General features: G+C 37.1%; 1 protein-coding gene and 1 long non-coding RNA gene across 2 annotated transcripts in view; one reads left to right on the top strand and one right to left on the bottom strand.

Annotated features, from left to right (window-relative positions):
• LOC139078916 (uncharacterized) overlaps positions 1-18,014 on the bottom strand; it is a 178,901-nt gene that overhangs the window by 110,030 nt on the left and 50,857 nt on the right. The gene's annotated exons all lie outside the window — the stretch shown is intronic.
• The window catches only part of LOC103541409 (complement receptor type 2-like), a 144,219-nt gene that overhangs the window by 76,079 nt on the left and 50,126 nt on the right, over positions 1-18,014 (top strand). The window contains exons 25-31 of the mRNA XM_070591173.1: positions 5,692-6,090; positions 8,154-8,330; positions 8,424-8,526; positions 10,043-10,128; positions 11,933-12,151; positions 14,237-14,416; positions 15,016-15,115. Of these exons, the coding sequence (XP_070447274.1) occupies positions 5,692-6,090; positions 8,154-8,330; positions 8,424-8,526; positions 10,043-10,128; positions 11,933-12,151; positions 14,237-14,416; positions 15,016-15,115 (1,264 nt within the window). The remainder of the gene's footprint in view (positions 1-5,691; positions 6,091-8,153; positions 8,331-8,423; positions 8,527-10,042; positions 10,129-11,932; positions 12,152-14,236; positions 14,417-15,015; positions 15,116-18,014) is intronic.

Below are 18,014 nucleotides of genomic sequence, written 5' to 3' on the forward strand. Positions count from 1 at the left end.
TCAAGCAAAATGAAGAAACAAAGGATATGTTCTAAATTAAAGAACAAGATAAAACTTCAGAAAAAACCTTTATAAAATGGAGATAAGTAATTTACCTGATAAAGAGTTCAAAGTAATGGTCATAAAGATGCTCACTGAACTAGGGAGAAGAATAGATGAACACAGTGAGGACTTCAACAAAGAGATGGAAAATATAAGACAGTACCAAATAAAAGTCACAGAGTTAAAGAATACAACAACTGAACTGAAAAGTACACTAGAGGGGTTCAACAACAGACTAAATGAGGCAGCAGAAAGAACCAGTCAACTCAAAGACAACACAGAGAAACTCACCCAAGCAGGGCAGCACAAAGAAAAAGGAATGAAAAAAAGTAAAGATAGCTTAAGGAACTTACAGGATAACATCAAATGGACTAATATTTGCATCGTAAGGCTCCCAGACAAAGAATATAGACAGAAAAGGGCTGAAATCCTATTTGAAGAAATAATGGCTGAAAAATTCCCTAACCTGGGCAAAGAAACAAACATCCAGATTCAGGAAGCCCAGAGAGTTCCAAATAAGAGTAATCCAAAGAGACCCACACCAAGACGCATTATAATTAACATGTCAGAAGGTAAAGATAAAGAGAGAACATTAAAAACAGCAAGAGAAAAACAACTTGATACATACAAGGGACCTCCCCCCGCCCCCCGAAATAAGACTATCAGCAGATTTTTTCAGCAGGAACTTTGCAGACCAGAAGAGAGTGACACAATTTATAGGTATACCTCAATTTATTGCACTTCACTCTTTTTTTGTGCTTCACAGATATTCCATTTTTTACAAATTGAAGTTTTGTGGCAATCCTGAGTTAAGCAAGTCTATTGGCACTTAAGGCTTAGATGATAGTTAGCATTTTTTAGCAATAAAGTATTTTTAATTAAGGTATATACATTGTTATTTTATACATAATGCTATTTCACACTTAATAGACTACAGCATAATGTAAACATAACTTTTACATGCACTGGGAAACCAAAAAATTTGTATGACTTGCCTTATTGTGATATCTGCTTTATTGTGGTGGTCTGGAACACAACCCACAATATCTAAGAGGTATGCCTGCATTCAAAGTGCTGAAAGAAAAAACTTCCAACCAAGAATACTATACCTAGCAAAGTTATCATTCAGAAGTGAAAGAGAGATAAAGAATTTTCTAGACAAGCAAAAGCTAAAGGAGTTCATCACCATGAAACAAGCCTTACAAGAAATGTTAAAGGAACTTCTCTAAGCTGAAAAGAAAGGGCACTAATTAGTACCAAGAACACATATGAAAGAACAAACCTCACTGGGAAGGTAAATATATAGTAAAGGTAGTGAATTAATCACTTATAAAGCTAGGTTAGAAGACAAAAGTTCTAAAAATAACTATAATTACAATAAATAATTAAGTGATACATAAATTAAAAAGATGTATAATGTAACATCAAAAACATAAAATGTAGTGGGGGAGAATAATAATATTGAGCTTTACAATAGGATCAAACCTAAGTTGGTATCAACTTAAAATAGATTGTTATAGATATAAGTTGTTATATGTAATCCTCGTGATAACCACAAAGCAAAAACCTATATTAAATACACAAAAGAGAAAGAGAAAGGAATATAAGCATACCACTAAAAAAAGTCAAACCAGAAAGGAAGAGAACAAGAGAAGAAAAGAATAGAGAGGAACTACAAAAAGAGCCAGGAAACAATTAACAAAATGACAATAAGCACATACCTATGAATAATTACTTTAAATGAAAATAGACTAAATTCTCCAGTCAAAAGACATAGAGTGGCTGAATGGATAAAAAGAGAACATCCATCTATATTCTGCTATGAGAGATTCACCTTAGGTGTAAAGACACACAGACTGAAAGTGAAGGTATGGAAAAAGAAATTCCATGCAAATTGAAACCAAAAGAAAGCTGGAGTAGCTATACTTATATTAGACAAAATAGCCTTTAAAACTAAGACTGTTGTAAGAGACAAAGAAGGACATTACATAATGATAAAGCGGTCAACCTAACAAGAAGATACAACATTTGTACATATTTATGCACTCGACATAGGAGCACCTAAATATACAAAGCAAATATTAACAGACCTAAAGGGAGAAATAGACAGCAATACAGTAATAGTAGGGGACTTTAATACACCACTTACATCAATGGATAGATCATCAAGACAGAAACTCAATAAGGAAACATCAGCCTTACAATGGCACGTTAGGCCAGATGGACTTAACAGATATTTACTGAACATTCTATGCAAAAGCAACAGAATACATATTCTTTTTAAGTGCACATAGAACATTTTCCAAGATAGATCATGTTAGGCCACAAAACAAATCTTAACAAATTTAAAAAGATTGAAATCATATCAAGCATCTTTTCTGACCACAATGGTAGGAAACTAGAAATTAATTACACACAAAAAACTGTAAAATTCACAAATATATGGAGTTAAACAACATGCTACTAAACAATCAACATGTCAAAGAAGAAATCAAAAGAAAAATCAAAAAATACTTGGAGACAAATTGAAATGGAACATACCAAAATTTATGGGATGTGGCAAATGCAGTTATAAGAGGGAAGTTCATATTTTCTTATTAATGCTTATTGTAGAGACTAAAATATACATCTTTGATTTATTACACATAACTTAACTAGAACTTTTACCAACTGCCAACCAATACAAGAACCCATAGCAGTTTAACTTCAGTTATGCCCTCCTGCCATTTTCTTATTGCTGTCATCCTTTTACATATGTTAAATATCTCACAAGACATTATTGTTTTGGTTTTATAAAAACAGTAGTTATTTATATTTATCCACACATTACCTCTTTCTGTTTCACTTCCTCCATATTGCAGTTTTATCATTTCTATATAACACTATTTTCCTTCAGCCTGAATAATTGTTTTTTAGCATTTTTATATTGTAGGTCTTCTGGCAATAAATTCTTTAAACATTTTTCCAAGTATGGTTCCTTTGAAAGTTTTCAACTGTCTCCTGGCTTCTTTTAAAATTGATTACTCTTGATTTTTTACAATATTACTATGATGTGTTTAGGTAGGGATATCTTTATATTTGTATTGCTTAGATTTGTATGGTTTCTTCAATCTGTGGTTTGACAATGTCTTTCATCAGTTTTGGAAAATTCTGTCATTACTTCTTTAAATGTTGTTTATGCTGTTATCTCTCTCCTCTCATTGTGGGATTTCACTTAAACATGTGCTAGGGCTTATACCTCTATCCCATAAGTCTCTTACTCTTTTGTCTGTATTTCTGATCCTCTTGTCTCTCTGTGTTTTGTTCTGGATATTTTCTTCTGTCGTAGCTTCAAATTAATTGATTTTTTAGAACTGTGTCTAACCTGCTAGTAATCCTATCCAAATACTTAATTTCAGTAATTGTATTTTACAATTACAGAACTTTTAGTTGGTTCCTTTCAAAATTTTCCCTGTACTTTTTAATTGTTTCTAATTCTTACCAAAAGTTTAAATTTTGTGTATTTTATCCTTGAATAGTAAACAGTTATTTTAAATCTGTGAGTGAAAATTCCAGTATATAGAATCCTGATGCATCAGTTCTATTGTTAATGATTACACTGGTCCTTATTTGTATTATTTTATCTTTTTAAGTACCTAGGTATCTTTGCCAGTATATCAGGAATTATACGTATCTTCCTTGACTTATGATGGGATTATGTCCCCATAGACCCACTTTAAGTTGAAAATATCATGTCAAAAATTCATTTAATACATCTAACTTACCAAACATCATAGATTAACCTGCCTTACCTAAAACATGCTCAGAACATTTACATTAGCCTACAGTTGGGCAAAATGATCTAACACAAAGCCTGTTTTATAGTAAAGTGTTGAATGTCTCATGTAATTTATTGAATACTATACTGAAAGTGAAAAGCAGAATGGTTGTATGGGTACAGAATGGTTGTAAGGGTATTGATTGTTTACTCTCATGATTGCATGGCTGACTGGGAGCTGTGGCTCACTGCCATTGGCCAGCATCATAAAAGAATATCATATCACATATTCTATCCCAGGAAAAGATCAAAATTCACATTATGGTTTCTATTGAATGCATATCACTTTCATATCATCATAAAATCAAAAAAATGGAAGTCAAACCATCGTAAGTCAGGGACCATCTGTATTTGGAAACCCCTTTTCTGGAGAAATAAATTCAAGGTCTTAGATGACTAATCTTCTTCCAGAAAGGATTTTTGTTGTTATTGTTGTTTCTACCAGGTACCTGGGGACGCTAGCAATCTGAGACCACTTTAACTCAATTTCAGAAACTATGATTTTTGTGGGCCACCTATTGAAGAATAATTCCAGTAATCTTGATTCCCAGGACCTAGTTCTTCGAGGTTCCAGTACACATCAGAAGGTATCACCAGGGCTTCAACTTCTGCAGGCCCTGGACTCTAATTTTTGTCCCTTGACTCCATGGGACTATCAGATTTTACTCAGCCACTCAGATGTTTGCTCCTGATTCAGCTAACCTTCCCAGGGAAAAAGCAGCCCAAAAATCTGGCTCTCACCTGGATTTTCATCTTCTGCCAAATCATGGTCCAGCAATACTTCACTAGTTTGTTAGCTTCCTGAGGCATTCATAGATATATTTTATATTTTATCCAACATTTCTAGTCTTTCTTAGCTGGGCATGAAGGGGTGAAGTAATGTGTGATTTGAATTATTGAGACTACCATTAACCAACGCAGAAGCTTCCTTAAGAATGTTGATTTTTAATTTCAAGTGTTTTGGAGTTTTGGTTGAAGTTACTTAGTCCTAGTTATATAGTATTATAGAAATAAAATGTACTATGTCCCACTTCTACATTTTCGAATGGATTGAGGGTTTTTTGTGGACTAATAGATGATCGCTTTTACATGGGTGTCATGTTGTGATATGAAACATAGGCTTGATAAAATGAGTTCATAAGTTCTCTATCTTTTATATCTTGTGAAACATTTGAAATTACATATGGAAGTATGTTACTTGAAAGTTTGATAGAACTTATATGTGAAATAATTTTTCTATTCTTACAAGGTTCTTGGTCCATTCTAGCTTTCTATATCTTCTTGAATGAATATTGGTAATTTATATTTCCTTTATACCATTTAGATTTTCAAAATGTTTAACATATAGTAGTCTATAGTTTCATAAATGTTCTCACATATATGCAAATATATTCTAATTCTATTTCCTACTGCTGCATATCTGTGTTGTTTCTCTTCCCGTATACTTTTTCTTTTAGCAAGAGTCTTTTTATTTTATTTTTTAAAAAAGCTATACTCACTTAATAACAAAAATGAAAATTAAGACAAATGGAAAAAGTAGGGGGAAAATTGTGTAAACTATGGTATAATAATATGACCAAAAGTTATTTAAAAGTAAAGAATGTGGATTGTATTAATAAATGCATATCTTTACAGGAAATGATATAAGTAAGAAAGGTAGAGCACATACTATTATGCCCACCAAAATTACGACTTTGAAAACTGATCTACGTGTTAGCAAAGATTAAAATCAATTAATGAATGCAAAAATAGTTACAGCTTAGTGACTCACTGGATTTCTCTCACTAGTTACTTTAATTCACTGTTATTTAAACTGCTGTACCTTTTCCCAGGTATTCCTTGTGGGCCACCCCCAGCCATCGCCAATGGAGATTTCATTAGCACCAACAGAGAATATTTTCCATATGGAACGGTGGTGACCTATTACTGCAATCCTAGAGAGAGAAGGATAAAGCTGTTTCACCTCATCGGTCAGCCGTCAATATACTGCACCAGCCTCGACAATCAAGTCGGCGTCTGGAGCGGCCCTCCCCCTCAGTGCATTGTACCTAATACGTGCACGCCTCCAGACGTTGAAAATGGAATCAGGGTGTCTGAGAACAGAAGCTTCTTTCCCTTAAATGAAATCGTGGAGTTTAGGTGTCAGCCCGGCTTTGTCATGAAAGGACCCTCCAGTGTGCGATGCCAGGCCCAAAACAAATGGGTGCCGGAGCTGCCGAGCTGCTCCAGGGGTGAGTCTGACTGCGGCTCTGAAGGGCCTACGAATGACATGAGTTGTAGGAGGATGAGGAGATGAGTGTTTGTTCTGGGGGAAGGATTTTTGGGGAGCAGTGTGAATGAGTAAATTTTCTTAGGGGGGAATATGAAATAAAGAAGGTGTGTGTATATGTGTCTGTGTACATGTGTGGGTTGAAATTTAGAAGCAAAGCTAAATCCTGGCAAGGAATATGAAGTTTCTTTGGGATTCCTATAAACACAAGTCTCTGCACATTCTACTACCTCCATCCTCTATCATCTGTCAGTTGCTCCTGGGTATAATAATTGTTAATATGTAAAGAGTGATTTCTCTGGTCAGGGACCTAATATAGGTTATGTGTGCACTTAGTCCTTAAAACAAAGGATTCAAGTTGTTACTATTCTTTCCATGTTTTACAGAGAAAATGAATCTTAGAGAGGTTAGATAACTTTTCAAGATTAAACAGATACTAACTTGCACACTGAAGACTGGCACCCAAGTCTGCCTGCCTCCAGAGCCATAGAAATTTAAAAAACCACTCTAGATAGTTCAAGGGGCGAGGGATCTCGTGCAGATAATAGGATATAAACATGTTGGAAGGTCAGGAAGAGCAAAAGGAGGAAGGCAGTGTTACCGGAGGTCAGGGAGCTGCCCTTCCTCCTGGACTAGAGCAGAGGCCCCTGCACTCACTGCTGAAACTATTGCTGAACAGGCCTCTCCTCCAATGCTGCTAATGCTGCAGGAGCCACCACTGCTGCCAGAATGTAGCTGAGATTGCTGGAGCCAAAGGCATTGGCATTGCTAAAATGGAAGTTGCTACTGCCAATCAAGAGCCATCAACACTGCCACTTCCTGAGCCTCCTGTAGAAGAATGGCTTCTGTCATCTTCCTGCCTTTAACTTGGTATATATGCCTCCAATTGGCAGAGCCTAACCAGAACCTAGCTGGCAAGGAAGACAAGGAGTCATAGTTTTCAGGCTTCCAGCTCCAGCAGTCAAAGGAGAATGCAGAGGTGTGAAGCTGGTTGGGAGTCAACAGATATTTAACTAGCACAACACTTAAATATTACATCACGGTGCATTTATTAATCAAGGGATACAGGGGGGTGATGAGCCCTGAAAATAGGTATTATAGCATCGGAGTATTTACAGAGTCCTTAAGGAAATCATTTATTCTAGTCCAATCTCCCATTTTATACTTGAGAATGCTGAAGTCCAAGGAGGGGAACTGACTTGCACCAAGCCAAAATGAAGTGATTTTTCATTTTAATAGAGTTTTATATCATTTAGTTGAGACAAGTATGTTCTGATTCTGAGTTCAAACCAACAGTATAAAGAGACCATCAGTGACTCAGTTACAATATGCTGTATGCAGTATGCACTCTCATTATGGGGACTGTAGGATTTTTAGAAGATTCAATTCAATGGTTGCCCATCTTCTCATTGGAATGAAATTAATGGTTAAGCAGCACCTGGCTATATAGAATATAGAAATAAGACTCATATTTCTCTACCAACCCATGTCAGGTGGCCACTGAGAGGAATCGGAAGGAGATGAGAAGAGATGTACAAATCCTGTTTGTTGAACCAGAGTGCGATAGGTGATTGGGAAATCTATTAGATGAGACTTGAGCACAAGCATTCCTTATTGCCTAAAAGGTAGACTATAAACCGGTGATGCCTTTCTAAAATGGAAGTATGAAGATATAAAAATTCATCAATCTTAACAATAGTGTATTGGGTCAACAGAAATAGGAAGCATTCTAGAAGAGAACTGTCCGCTGTGTAATCTCAGGTGTGAATTTTAGATGTAAAACAATGAATGGATAATATCTCAGTTTTAGTCACTGTTCTGCAATGTGTGATCAGTTCTGTGGCTTTTGGCAAGACATTTTCCTCTCTCTCTCTGTGTTTAATTTTGCCAGCAATAAAATGAGGGTGTTAGTCTATCAGGTTTTCTTAAACATGTAGACTTATAGTTATGATTCTCTTTGCCAGTTTACTACTGAGGAAAAGTTGTTTTCACACAATTAACAGCACTTTGTTGTTCTTTCCCCAGCATGTCAGCCACCTCCAGAAATTCCATATGGTAAGCACACCCCAAGCAACAAGGACAACTTTTCCCCTGGGCAGGAAGTGTTCTACAGCTGTGAGCCCGGCTATGATCTCAGAGGAGCTGCCTCTTTGTCCTGTACACCCCAGGGAGACTGGAGGCCAGAAGCCCCAAGATGTGCAGGTTCCTACACTCTCATCTGGTTTGACATTTTTAGCTTTTTTCTTTATTTCCCATATGCCAGTCTTATTTCTGTTTGTTTTGCCTTTTCTCCAGGAAAATCATGTGCTGACTTCCTGGACCAGCTCCCTAATGGCCGAATACTATTTCCACTTAACCTCCAGCTTGGGGCAAAAGTGTCCTTCGTTTGTGATGAGGGGTGAGTGTGAGCTTGCCTGGTCTGCTGGACACTGAAATTTGGCTTAGGAATTAATTTAAAAAAGGGAATATTTGGTGTGGCTTAAAAAAATATTCAAGGAGATTAAATTTTGGAGGTATATATGGAAGTAAGAGTGAGGAGCAGGTGGAAGGAATAACGTGAGATATGAAGGGAAAAACTGGGATATATATTAAATGTTAGGTTCAAAGACAAATACAACTACTGGTTATGAATATATATAGGTGACACATTAAGTAAAAAAATCATATTTTTTAAGCATAAAAGAATAAGAATAATTTTTGGAGAGTCCCAGAAAAAGTTTGATATGTAACAAAAAGCTTATTAAAAATAACTAAGATCATTTAAGAATTATTTCAGGAAATTGTTTTAACCATCAAAAGTGAAATTTGAAATAGGAGTGAAAGTATAAGATTAATCATTTTTTTAATCCAATCTATATATCATCTGGTTAGTCATGGGCTAAGGCTCTGAAATAGGATCATGGTAGCTGATGTTAATGTTTTATGTAAGGTCATTAACTTGTTTACATGAATCTAGTGCTTTCCACAGTGTGTACATCTCTAGATGGGAAAGATCAAGCATGAGCACAAAGCACCTGATCTCAAAATGTTTCAAAGAATCCTTGGTAGGCACCAAATACCAGTGCTCAATAAGACTTAGGAGCCATCAGGGTCTAACATGCTTTGAGAATTTTGGATGATTTCATACCAAAGTCATGTGCAAGAGCCAGACCCAGTGGCCTAGTTGTTAAGTTCAGCGTGCTCCACTTTGGCAGCCTGGGTGCTGTTCCTGGGTGCAGACCTACACTGCTCTGTTAGTGGCCATGCTCTACTGGTGGCCCACATACTAAAAAATAGAGGAAGATTGGCATGGATGTTAGCTCAGGGTGAATCCTCCTCAGCGAAAAATAAATAACTTAAAAAAAATTTTTTTTAAAGTTATTTCCAATCTCGTTTCCTTTTTTTCCTAGAATAGTCAAACTTATTCTTCAATAGCCCGACATGCTATTGTGAGCTTTCTTCACAGCCATCACAAATGTAGAGATGAAAGAGCAATCTTTGTTCTCTTTCCAGTTATTTTATGCTTTTCCAATCCAAACTGGGAGCTGTTTTACTTGCCGTTCCAGTGTCAGTATCAGGAGGATGTTGCATTAGAAGACTGGGTTTCCAATAACGACAAGTAGATTTATCAGGTTTATCATGGAATGATCAGAAAGAGATTCACTTCTCTGAGTCCAGGATCAAGGAGATGCCAGCTATGCTACGACTACCTTCTTCAATTCAGACTGGGACTATTATGTGACCAAGAGACTGTGCTTTGCCATTTTCCCTTACTGGAGGCTGTGATTTTCCAGATTGATGTGGCCTCTGAACCTCTGTCACCTGCTGATTTCAGGTCCTCAAAATGCTGAGATTTTTGGCAGGGCCTCAGATTGCCAACTGAATGGCATTTTGGCTGCAACAACTCACCTATTTGCTACCATTTTCTTCTTCAGATTCCAATTAAAAGGCAATTCTGCTAGCCATTGCATCTTGGTTGGAATGGAAAGCCTTTGGAATAGCAGTGTTCCTGTGTGTGAACGTGAGTAGAAGGAGCAATACTTCAGGCAAATCTCTTCCCTTAATCTGATTAGTATTTTGACCTGTCACCTCCCTGTTGTCACCTCCCCTCTTTCCTAATCTGAATGATTGATAGATAATTGCTTATTTTAATAGCGTTTTTTTGGTGAATCGATTTGTCGTACTGTACTTGGTTGTGCATCATGTGTTTTGCGAGCCATCTGATCAGTCTCTGTCATTCTGAACTCTGTATTCTATATGATAAATCCTGCGGTAGTTTGCCTCTAGGTCAGGAGAGGTTAGATAATGTGAAGTTTTGACAAATTTCTTTCTTTTTTTTCTTCCTTTTTCCTTTTTTTTCTGCCATCAAGGTGTATTCACTCTACAATATTCCTACCTCTTTGCTAATATACAAATATGAAAGATTCATTCATTCAATCAATTGTTTATTAAGTACATACTATGTGCTTGGTGTTCTTTCGGCACTGGTGTTAGAGCAGTGAACAAGATGAGCTAATTCCCTGTCCTTATGTTATTTATACTAAAGTGGGGAGATGGACAAGAGCAAAAATTAAAAAATTAAGTGCTATGGAAATGATAAATCAAAGCAATGCAGGAATGAGGGAAAAGTGGGGGACAACATTACACAGAATAAGCAGTTTAAGATTCCTTAAACTCTCAAAACACATACTTAAGAAGATTCAGAAATAAGCTGATTAAAACATGAGTCTTCTATGTGCAGCATCACTACTGATTTCTCTGTCTATGCATTTGTATTTCTCCTAATAGAAAATAGGACTTTGCTTCATCTCTTGATCCTAAAGATTAGAAAATATATATGTTTTCAAACAGTCAAATTTTACTAAAATGTTTATGTTGCTAGAAATCCACTAGGACATCATATGGTGCTTTTTATAGTAAGAATTTATAAGAACATAACTTACGTATACTTCCCTGCTGTCCAAGAAACCCAATATACATTGAAGTAACATGACAAATGGCTGTCCTATTGGCATACATTAGAGCTCAGTTATTGATTGGACTATTTCTCTTCTTTTTCATGACTCTTACTAGTTGAAGTAGCTTCTTCCAAATTAGAAATGCCAGTTAGAAGTGAGGAGGGGACTCTTTTAAACAGACAAGCAGATACCAGAAAGAAGTAACAATTTGAAGCCTAACAGAGTAAAGAAAAATAAACCATAAACAGACCCATACAGTTTAAAAAACAAAGCAGTGTGAATCATTTAGAGTTTTTACAATGACTGATATATGTTTCAACTCATTGTGACAGCACTACTTTCATAATCAAGATTGATGGTCAGTATCAGTAAGTTATCAAGGAAAGGTTTCATCTATTTTAGGTGACTAGTACACCTGGAATACAATCTAGAAGTATTTCCCAAGAATGTAAGCTCCTTGGAGGACAAAGACCTTACCTGTGCTCTTCACCACTCTTATCTCCAGGGCCCCAATGAGTGACAGACACAGAATAAGTGCTCAATTAATACATATTGAGTAAGTGAATGAGTTAGCTTCCAAATGGTTATTTTTCTTCTTTACAACTTTTGGTGCTCAATTACAGTTGTAAAGTTTCTATTATCCACAAAACTTAACTATCTGGAAGATTCAGGACAAATATATTTTATGCTTTTTCAATAAAAAAATGAGATTGAGATATCACTTCATTTAGTCCATCTCATCAAAGGCTTAATGTATACCATCATGTCCTTAGTGTTTTTTAGGTAGCACCAACCATAGCACCCTATAACTACACAATACATCTGGTAAAAACTCTCCAAGGAAACTAAGTCTTGCCTTCTTTCCAGAAATCTTGTGTCCAAATCCTCCAGATATCCTGAATGGGAGACACACAGGAAAACCTCTGGAGGTCTTTCCTTTTGGAAAAGAAGTAACTTACACATGTGACCCCCACCCATACAGAGGGATGACCTACAATCTCACTGGGGAGAGCACCATCCGCTGCACAAGTGACAGTCAAGGGAATGGAATTTGGAGCAGCCCTGCCCCTCGCTGTGTACTTCCAGGTTAGTGTACACTCCTCTACATCCCAAATGGCTTCAGAATATCCAAACCAGACCCTCTAAGTTTCTTAATTACAATGTGGTGTTTACTTATACTTGACATAATTAAATGCCAAATCAGTAATAAATGGCTTTAAGATATGTCAGCATATGAGATTCTGATGACCTTTGTTGCTAGAGGGCTAGTGAAAAGAGGGAGCCGGTGGGTCGTGGTTCTAATTCTAATTAGAGAATTAGAAACGTTTTCAAAGCATAAGAATTGAAAGCAAATACCTATGAACCTTAACTAGCATAAGTTATACCATCTTCACAGGTTTTAGAGGAAATCACAGGCCAGCAGAAAACAAAGCCAGGCAAAATCACTTTTAATTACCTATTTGACCTAAGAACCCTGTGTATTCTCTATGAAAACTGGGCTGCACTGTAGACAAACAACAAAGATTCCTCTAGCCAATTTGGGCTAAATTCTAAATTAAAATAAGGCTTACTTTTTGCCTTAGTCCCACACTAGTTTTAGCTGTTGAAGTCTTCCCACTTTGGCGGAAAGAAAAAGCAAAGGTGTGTGCACTCCAGGCAAAATTGCAAAATAAAGAGTGTGTATTTCCAAGGTCTGGAGAAGGTTTCTTAAGACATCCACCCTCAGGACATGAATACAGGAAGGAGAAAGTAAATTGTAGAAGAAATCCTAGTCCTGGCATAACATAATGACCACTGGGGAACTCTGAGAGAAAAGAAAAATTCTCAAAGGAAAAGGATCAAGTGCTTGTTACTCAGAAGTCATTTGTGCCCTCACTCTCCTTCAATACCATGGCTTCAACTAGGGGTGCACCTATGAGCCTGTTTACAAATGCAGAGACCTAGTCCATATTTACTGAATGAACAGTGAATCATAGCTCTCTGAACCAGATGCCAATCCAAATAATGAAAACAGTCTTGAGTGGAAAGGAAAGGTTTTACTTTCTTTGCCAGGCAGAGGGAGCAAAGCAACAGCTAGTGCCTTAAGAATTGCTAGCTCCCCTATGAGAAACTGGTAGTGGTTTTTATTTGGGGTTTGAGGTAAGGGAGGGGGGTATGTAGCCTTGTTGGCTGGTGTTTTCCCACCAGTCTACATTTGGCTTTGTGAGACCATTTGCAGGGTGAGATAGGAGAATTCACAGAGGAGTGTCCTTGGCTCTTTGTCTCTGTGGCGGATGGTGGATTCTGGTGCCAGGAAGCTCTGGGAAGCTTCGGTTTCTTGATATTCTCTGGACATTAGTTTCTCTGTAAAAGAACTTCAAGAACCTGTGACTAGCCACAACTTTAGTGGGAGCCCAGCTTGAGGCCACCTGGGCTTTAATAATTTCTAACTTCTATTTGGTTGTAAAGCTCAGGTAGTCAGAGGGTAAAGAAACAAATAGTTACATATGAGTGTAACTAAAGAAGCAGGGAATGTGTGATTTTGGTTTTAACCCCGTATATACCAGGTGCTGGGTTCAATGTAGGGGAACTGATATCAGGGCTGGTATTAGCCTGTAGCAGCATGGAGCTAAAGCTAGAATTTGATTCAACATACACTTGAAACATTTTTTTCTTATAATAAAGATTATAGTTTTATTTATTTCCTTATTTATTTATTTTAGGGACATGCTATTTGTTTCCTCCTTGTGTTGAAATGGCTTAGAAATCAGACCTAGAAAATTGGTGGCTGCCTCCTAGTGCCAAGAAATATCTTGAGTTCTCCATTCATGCTTGTGAGACCTCTATTGGGGTTTTGATTTACTGAAGTACAAGGAAACCAGACAGGAAAGGTGGCAACTGGGCAGAAGCACTCTTTCTGGCTCACTAAAAATGTGAAAAATTGAACTGGAGCTGTCTTTTACAGTAAATTACACGAGCAAAATGACCAGCTAGCAGAATAGCCTTCCAAACAGTATGTTTCTAATGGGCATCTGCTTATAGAACGTTCCCTCTGAAGGTTACAAGGAAATTATCTTTTCAGAATTAAAACTTTCTTCTGTTCTGGCATCAAATCTAACAAGAGAGAGAGAAAACGAAGGGCATTGGGTATCTTTTTGTTAAGCCTGACATTCTTGATTTCTTGGTCTCTAGGTTACTGTAACTCCCCAGATCATTTTCAATTTGCTAAGTTGAAAATCCAAACCAATGAATCTGTGTTTCCCATTGGGACATCTTTAAAGTATGAATGTCGCCCTGAATTCTACAGGAGGTCATTCTCCATCACATGTCTAGAAAACCTGACGTGGTCAAATGCCAAAGATGTCTGTAAACGTGAGTAAACCCTGCATTGGCGCTTTCCCATACCTATCAAAGTATCTGTAGGATCTTATTTAATTTTTTCACATTTTAGAGATAAGAAACCTTTGTCAAAAGTGTTCAGATTGGTAGATATAAGAGTTAGTCTTGTAGGTCATCCCTAATTATTGGTTGAAACGTTTACTTCTTGAGAATATTTCAAGGAATATTAGCAGGAAATTTTCCATTCCCTATGGGAAAATAAATAATGAATTATTTCAGACCAGGAAAAAATTTGGGAGGAGACACAAACTGTTTGAATAACCAACTGGGAAGAAAAATTTGAGAACTTTGAAATATATTGTTAGGATTTAAAGTTAGACATAACCTTTATATTTTGATACGAGATTCCAGGTAGAGATGAGACAGATCGGGAGGGGAGATCTTTTTGAAAGTGGTACTTAGGAGGTGACTGATCCTGAGGCAGTCTCGTGAGGTTCCTCAAGGTGACAAAATCTGTGGAAGCATCAGAATTGCATATGTTCTCCGGTAAGCTACAGTCAGGTTGGGACCTTATGTAATAATAAAAGTTCAGGTAACTATACCTGGCCCCCAAATCTGTTTCTTTCCCATAGGTAGATCATGTAAAACTCCTCCAGATCCTATGAATGGCGTGGTGCATGTAGACACAGACACCCAGTTCGGATCCAGAATTAATTATTCTTGTAATAGAGGGTAAGTTGTCAACAACATCTCTTGGTTCAAGAGTTCCAGAACAGCAATACTCCCTTCTAGTCACATCTCAGAAAGCAGGACTAGGTTATTCCCGTCTGCTCTCAAAAAGCCTGAACACAGGTGCTTAACTCCTGAGTGAAGTGAACAAAGGTATGCTAAGACTCAGGGGACAATCTGTATCCTTGCGGGGAACGCGGGAAGTCCATGCAAGAGAAGAGAGGTGTTCACCAGGTAGAGAGGCACAAAATGGGGGGAGAGCATAGGCAAACCATATAAACAGCCCACTCAGAGCAGACATTGCTGGAAGAAAGGGAAGGCAATGGAACAATTGTATGAGAAACAAATCTTAAAGGTTAATTTGCTAGGGCTGCCATAACAAAGCATGACAAACTAAAGCCTTAGAACAACAACACAAAGCTATTCTGTCACTGTTCTGGAGGTTATAAGTCCAAAATCAAGGTGTTGACAGGACACCTCCTTTCAAAGCCTCTGAGAGAGGTTTCTTCCTTGCCTTTTCCAGCTTCTGGTCACCTCAGGCCTTTTTTCTCTCTCTCTCTCTCTTTTTTTTTGTTTTTTTTGAGGAAGATTAGCCCTGAGCTAACATCCGTCCCCATCTTCCTCTACTTTATATGTGGGATGCCTTCCACAGCATGGCTTGATAAGCAGGGCATAGGTCTGCACCTGAGGTCCTAACTGGCAATCCCCAGGCAGCCAAAGCAGAGGGTGCAAACTTAACTGCTGTGCCACCAAGTTGGCCCCCTCAGGCCTTTCTTGGCATGTGGCAGCATCAATCCAATTTCTGCCTCTGTCTTCCCATGACCATCTTCCGTCTGTGTCTGCATCTTTACATGACATTCTCTCCTCTGTATGTGTCTATATCCAAAGTCCTCTCTTTTTATAATGACGCCTATCATATTTAATCAGGGCCCACTCTAATGACTTCATCTTAGTTTGATTATATCTGCAAAGACTCTATTTCCAAATAAAGTCACATCCATGGGGATTGGGGGTTAGGATTTCAACACATCTTTTTGGGGAGCACTATTCAACCTGTAACAGAGCCCCCCCGTGAGAATGTCAGAGGTAAGTGTTTACTGGGCAGCGGTCCTGCCCTTGCTCAACACAAAGTGGAGTATCAACCTCACTCTCAATGTCAGCAGCTGAGCCAGTTAGAGAATATGGGCTAGATTTGTGCTGCCATGATAAACCCTGAAAGGAAACTTGTAGTCTCCAGCATATTTGCCACCCTAGGCCTTACAGACCATAGTACCTATAATCTGACAAAGTAAAATTAGAGGGAATCTAAACACTTCTCACTTTCTCTGAGCATTTTAAATTGCAATCTGTAAATTGTCTGACTGTACCCTCTTCATCTTGCTTTACTGAATGAGGGTACAAAACAGAAAACCATTGAACCTACGATAAGTTACAGGAAATTAATGTAAAAGAGACTGATCTGAAAAATCAGAAGGAATTTCTTCTAACAGAACAGAGTTATTTCCAAGAAATAGGGGAAACTTTTAGAAAAATCTCCTATTCATGTTTTCAACAACATTCAGTTGCACACTGCTTCTGTGAAACTAGTTAGGAAATCAGGAATGTTCTCACATGAATGAAAAGCACAATTGTCAATCTGGAAAAAAAAAATCTATGATAAACACACTGAATATTGTAGAAAATTAAAGCAGAGAGCAAGAGGAAAAATTAATCAAATCCTCCCAGAATTCAGTGGAAAGGAATAAAGAAAAAGAGAAAAGAGAAGATACAGGTAAGACAGTACTAAGATCCAAAATACATGTAACAAAAATTCCAGAGGAGAAAACAATAAGCCCATACCTAGCCATCACTAGGGAAACTTCTGTATTTCAGGGATAAAGGAAAAACCTTCAAGAATGCAAAAGGAAATTAATAAACTATAATACCTGCAAAAGAAATTAATTTATATTGACATCACGTTGATCCTTCACATCACTAAATTGCAGAAGATAGTTTTTCTAATGAGTCAAGCTAGTATTCACATCTCAAAGCTCCAGATATACATTAAAGGATAAGAAAGGGCCCCACAATTACACCGCTTAAGTATATTTCCTGGGAAAAGAAAGACGATAAACCCAGGCAATCCATGAGTAATTGTTTTAAAAAGGAGAATGATGAAGTACAAAAGAAATATCAGTGAGGTAGAAAGCTGGTAAAAACAAAACTAAACAAAAAGCACACTAAAAAAATACCTGGTCAAATATTTTCAACAAAGTTATGAAACCAAATATAATGATGGAGCTAATTGTTGAAAAGTGAACTTTGCAATGTACTCATATTTTTTTTTCTGCTTTATCTCCCCAAATGCCCCCTGTACAGAGTTGTATCTCTTAGTTTCAGGTCCTTCTAGTTGTGGGTATACTCATAATTTTTAATAAGAATCTCTAAGTCATAAAACATATCCATCAAACTAGAAAATGGGAGAAAAGCAAGAAAACATAGGTTAGACTTATATTACATAGGGGATGGGTAGACTATATATATTTTGACTCTAAAATTGAGAAAATAGGTTTAAATATGTGTTGTGCATATATATAATACACACACATATGAAATGAAATTACTAATGGAACATAAACTGAATATTTAACTTCCTAATTATTAGAGCAACTAAAAGAGATTCATTTATCTGGTTCATATAGCAAATGAGAGGGAAGATAAGGAATAGCAAAGAATGTATTTGTCTCTTCTGCCAGAAGTAAGCCCCTGCTGTTTGGGGCAGATCAGTTTTATCCATTTTTGCACCCTCGTCTTTGGACATTATGAAAGAAATAGTCTAAATAATGAGGATGAAGCCAAGATTAAACACACCATTTAGTTCAGTAAATTCAAATGGCTTAATCTCCCTGTGGAAAGAACAAGC

Source organism: Equus przewalskii, chromosome 23, assembly GCF_037783145.1.
Source record: "Equus przewalskii isolate Varuska chromosome 23, EquPr2, whole genome shotgun sequence".
Classification (NCBI taxonomy): Eukaryota; Metazoa; Chordata; class Mammalia; order Perissodactyla; family Equidae; genus Equus; species Equus przewalskii.